At 38.9% G+C, this 5,903-nt stretch overlaps 1 protein-coding gene across 1 annotated transcript in view; it reads left to right on the top strand.

The window, feature by feature from the left end:
* Window positions 1–319: 319 nt before the first annotated feature.
* The window catches only part of slc39a4 (solute carrier family 39 member 4), a 35,140-nt gene continuing 29,556 nt past the window's right edge, over window positions 320–5,903 (top strand). The window contains exons 1-3 of the mRNA XM_079830290.1: window positions 320–704; window positions 5,188–5,493; window positions 5,568–5,772. Of these exons, the coding sequence (XP_079686416.1) occupies window positions 504–704; window positions 5,188–5,493; window positions 5,568–5,772 (712 nt within the window). The 5' untranslated portion in view covers window positions 320–503. The remainder of the gene's footprint in view (window positions 705–5,187; window positions 5,494–5,567; window positions 5,773–5,903) is intronic.

Genomic DNA, 5,903 nt, shown 5'->3' on the forward strand with positions numbered 1-5,903 from the left:
GTCTCAATGTCTGAACATCCACCGGATAAACTTTGTGTGAGAAAGAAAACATCCAGAGTGAATGCCAAACTAACACTGTGTATTGGAGTTCACATCCAGTGAGCATTAGGCCTGTCCTCAGAGCAGAGGAGGTGTATTGGTGTTCAGTTTTTCAATCTCCTGCATCTCTTCTCGGTCCTTTTGTGTATTAAATATCACATATTTGGCACTATTCCTTGAGGGCAAGTGCTGGAAAGTCCTGAAATGCGATCTGTAGACAGGGCAGCCCCTGTCCGAAGCCCTCAGCCCCCAGTGCAGGTGAGCGGAAGAGGCTTCCCTCCTTCATGAGACGTGTTTGAGAGCAGGAGGAGAAGCGGCCAATCAGAGGGCTAGAAGAGCCTGTACCTGAGCAGGTGTGAGGATCTCTAAAGCTGCTCTGAGTGTGTTTGTGTGCAGTCTCTCGGACCTGTGTCTCACCCGAAAGACCCTCTTAATACCGAAAAGCAGGCTCAAACACACAGATTATGGAGACTAGAGGTGTTCTAGTTCTGTGCTTCGCCTGCCTCGGCGTGTTCGCGGGCGCGCGAGCCGATAAAAAGGAGATTTACGCGAAAGTTGTGGATCTGCTGGCTCCAGGTGAAGAGTTCCTCACAGAAGATGCGCTTGTCTCGGTGTTTGAGCGGCTGGAGAACCGTGTGCAGTGCTCCGGTGTGTCGTGTGGAAAGGTAGGATATATTTGCGCACTTTTGGAGAGGTCGAGGTCCAGCGCGCGCCCGCGGCGGCTGAAGGCTCGTGCGCTACACCTGACTGAAGAATAGTCGCGTAAATTACTGTTATATAGGCCTGAAATACAATTTTATAGAGTAATATTTGACTAAATTATGTTATATAAGCTAGGGGGAAAAAAGAAGTTACGAATGTTTGGGGAGAATAAATAAAGAATCAGAAACCTTTACAGTATCGAACAGGTTAAATGCTTAAAGGGGACGTGTGTTACACGATGTCTTTTACGCTTTACACCATTTTAATCTCCTTTTATTTAGTCCTGTGGTGTGACAAATGCTTTTAAAATATGAGAGACCGTTCATTCAACACCCGTTGGCCGCTATTGGTGTCACATCATAGACCTGAAAGTTCATTTAATGTCTGTAAACAATTATGAAATGCAAAATAATTCATGAAACAACTTAAAAAGATATAAAATCACGTGACAACTTGCCCCAGCTTGACATTTGTGACCCTGGAGCACAAAACCAGTTATAAGTCAATAGCCAACAATACATTGTATGGGTCAAACTATTCAATTTTCTTTTATGCCAAAAAAGCATTACAATATTAATAAAGATCGTGTTCCATGAGGATATTTTGTACATTTCCTACCGTATATATATATATAAGTTGTATTAGTTGTAATATGCATTGCTAAGGACTTCATTTGGACATCTTTAAAGGCGATTTTCTCAATATTTCGATTTTTTTGCACCCTCAGATTCCAGATTTTCAAATAGTTGTATCTAAAAATTGACCCTTATGACTGGTTTTGTGGTCCAGGGTCACATTTATGGGGATAAAAACCGGTTTACTGAGAGTTTAACCTTTCAGATCAAAACACTAGGTGTTTGAAACTAACTCTTACTAGAGAAAAAGGCTTTTGTGTAACTGGACTTTTGACTTTTTAACCTTTAAGTTACTGAGATAGACCTGCGTTACGAAATATACTACCAACAGTGCAAATTATGAACCGTGAACCCATGGTTTTATAAGATAAACTGACTGAAAACTGTTGATAGTTTATTTAATCGATAATCATAAAGGTCTGCGTGTTTTCTGTAGTGGTGAAACACAAAAACCAGCACTTATATTTGATATCTGTTCAGACTAATACTATAATAATTACTGTATTATTGTATTACTGTATTACTGTATTTTACCCCGCTATAGTAAAATACTTAAAAAATCAAAGTGGTGGTTATCGTGAGCCACGGTTTTACTGTAGGAGCTGTGATGTTTTGTACATTGAACTTTATTACTTTGGAGATTGATTATTTTTATGTAATAGGAGATTAGTGGTTTTCCCAAAAATATGTTTTGAAACATATTTCAGTGGGTTAAATATTAACTTTTCTATTATAACTTTTCAAGTATAAAGTTTGTTAGCACGACTTTTTATCCCTCCATAAATCAGAAAATACTGTCAACAGCCAGAAAATTATGTTTTCAGGTATAAAACGTATAATAGGGTGAATGGTACATGAACTAACCGTCTGTAAAACCCTTCAGAATATAGATATATAACTAAAGTTTGGTGTTTGTGAAGCTGCTGAAGTGGAGAAACTCATGGCCTTTGAAGATATAGGCCTATATTAAAATCTACAGATGGATATAGATAAAGTGCAATAAAATAAACACTTAATTGTGTGTTTTGGATGTTTTATTTCCACCAGCTGAAAGAAGACCAGAAGTTATGAAAGCAAAATAGCCTAAAATCTCAAAATTGACCAGTGCATGATAAAAAAAAACAATGATTTTGCCTTAAATACAAAACAGTTGCAATAAATACAACTTTTATCTAGACTCCATTATCACATTATGGAAGCTTGTTTCTGACATCGAATAAAACAATTTAAAGGGATCCTATTATGCCCCTTTTTACAAAATAAGTCTCTGATGTCCCCAGAGTGTGTGTGTGAAGTTTGAGCTCAAAATACCCCACAGATCATTTTTTATAGCATGTTAAATTAGTCACTTTTTGTGTGTGTCCCTTTAAATGCAAATTAGCAGCTGATCCCCACCCCCTTTCATGAAGAGGGCGGAGCTTCAAGAGCTTGTGTTGTGACAATGATGGAGAGACTCAAGAAGAGACAACATGACGTTTCTGAATGGATGGATGATGAATTTATGAGTTAGCGATCTTTAAGTCATTGATTAGCATATTCTGTCATTATAATCTATAACTGCTGTGAGATGAGCCAGAGAATATCCTCGGCCAGTCCTTCTGCCGTCTGCCGCTGGCTCTGATGTCCTGTAGTGGTTAAACATGAGATATAATTCATCTTGTGCAGATCTCACGGCCGATCTTTGGTGTCATGAATCTATCATTTGTTGTCTGCCAAATCGTTTTGACTGAGGGCAAAGAGAAGTTTCATAACTTTATTTTTTAAGGATATTTAAATATACATGAAGTGAAGATAATGTAGGAGTTGCCTGGACCACGTGTGTGGCTATTAATGTTTAATATATATTTTTAATGAAAATGAAAAGAGGCAGAGTGGTGTTTTATGACATATTTCTCCTGGAGCGCCTTGAACGCGCGTCTATTCGCTTCAAACGCTCAATTTAAACGCGCATATGAATTCAAAATGTTCAAGCGTCCAACTAGACCAGAGGTGTCCAAACTCGGATCAGGTGTGTTTAAAGCTACACTGTGTGATATTTTCCCCCATCTAGTGGTGAAAAGGTATATGACCATCCAGTGAATATTAGTTTCTCTTCTTCTCAATTCCGATTTCGTTTTAACTCCTACGGTGGCCGATTTAGTCCAAGATTAACATGGCTTCCAGTTCGACCTCGTCCACATTGGACACGGTGCCATCGAGTGTTAAAACGCGAAAAGCGAAGCTTGAATTCATGGGTATGTCCCTCTTTGGCTGATGTACTTTCAAGATGGAGGGGCAACATGGCGACCAACGTTAGATCCCATTACCGTATTTATTTTCAATGGCATATTATAAACTTACGAGAATACTTTATTACTTGAAATAAGTAAATATACATTAATGAGCACATATATTTTTGAAAGAACTGAGTGTTTTTAGCTAAGAATAAACTAAAAAAGTTACAGTGTAGCTTTAATTGGGGCTGGAGCTAAACTCAGCAGGACAGTGGCCTTCCAGGATCAGGATTGGACACCCCTGAACTAAACGCTCTATTCGCATTTGGTGTGAACGCAGCATTACTCTTATCTGTATGATCATAAATGACAGAGTATTTGAAGTCATTTCTGCTGTTATAAAGACACAAAATCATTTGGCATTGTGCCGATTTGTGTGGTGGAAGTCTCACTTCAGTCCACTGATGAAATACGTGTCCAGGAAACGGGAAGCCTCCGCTTCACTCGCTGTCACTTTTTTTTGTCCTCATCTTTCCGTGATTTCTCGAAAAGCGTAACATTGATGTGTATGTATATATATATAACCACACACAAGCACACACACACACACACACACACACACACACACTATATGTGTATATATATATATAACCACACACAAGCACACACACACACACACACACACACACACACACACACACACTATATGTGTATATATATATATAACCACACACAAGCACACACACACACACACACACACACACACACTATATGTGTATATATATATATAACCACACACAAGCACACACACACTGTATGTATGTGTATATATATATATATATATATATATATATATATATATATATATATATATATATACATATATATATATATATATATATATATATATATATATATATATATATATATATACACACACACAAAAACCACACACACACTGTATGTATATATATATAACCACACACATACACACACACATATATATATATATATAACTATACACACATATATATATATATATAACACACACACACAAAACCACAAACTCACACTCTGTATAGATATATATATATAACCACACACATACAAAACCACACACACACACACACTCACTCACACTGTATGTGTATATATATATGTATATATAAAACCACACACACACACTGTATGTATATATATAACCACACACATACAAAACCACACACACACACACACACACACACACACTGTATGTGTATATATATATATGTATATATAAAACCACACACACACACACTGTATGTATATATATAACCACACACATACACACAAAACCACAAACACACTGTATATATATATATATATATATATATATATATATAACTACACTCACACACACACACACACACTCTGTATGTCTGTATGTATGTATATATATATATTTGAAGTCGTTTCTGCTGTTATAAAGACACAAAATCATTTGGCATTGTGCCGATTTGTGTGGTGTAAGTCTCACTTCAATCCACTGATGAAATACGATCATGATTTCTCGAAAAGCGTAACACTGATGTGTATGTTGAGCGCTCTCTGTCTCTCAGTGTCTTACAGTGGCTGGTCTGCAGCAGTTGTTGAGGAACTACAGCAGCTCACAGGGCCTACAGATGGAGGATTTCTTCACCGCGGCCCCTGGATGGTGTTTGTTCCTGAGCGCTCCGCTGGAGACCTGCAGGGCCGTCCGCGAGGGCCGCTGGGGCATCGAGACCGATCACTTCCTCCAAACCATCTCAGGCCACAGCGGCCATCACAACACCAGCGCCAGCCATCCTCCTCACATCAGTGAATATGAGGGTTTGGAGAAGCTGTTTCACGATATGGAGAAATACTACCAGCCCGACACACATGAGGTGTGTATCGCGTGTTGTTTAGTGCAAGCGCGCAGTAAAATGATTGCCAAGGCTAATTGCATCTCCTCTTTCAGCCCTGTCTCTCTCTGAAGGACGTCCTGGAAGAGAGCATCTCTCCTCACGGAGACCATGTGCACGTGGAGCTGGACGCTGTGATGGGGAACGTCCTCTATCACGCCCTGCGAGGAGACTGCATGAGAGCACATGACCTTCCTGAGCAGGAGTACTTCCTGGATTACATCTTCAGCCGCTTCGGCTCGGAAAACCTCACGCTTCACGGTATGACCGGCTGATGGTCCGGCACACTGACTGACCAATGCAGACACAGACACAGACTCTCATTAGCAAAGACCAACTATTAAAAAACATTTTAGTTATTGAAATAAAACTGAAACAAAATGTAAATAGTA

The sequence above is a fragment of the Gobio gobio genome (genome assembly GCF_949357685.1).
Source record: "Gobio gobio genome assembly, chromosome: 11".
Lineage (NCBI taxonomy): Eukaryota > Metazoa > Chordata > Actinopteri > Cypriniformes > Gobionidae > Gobio > Gobio gobio.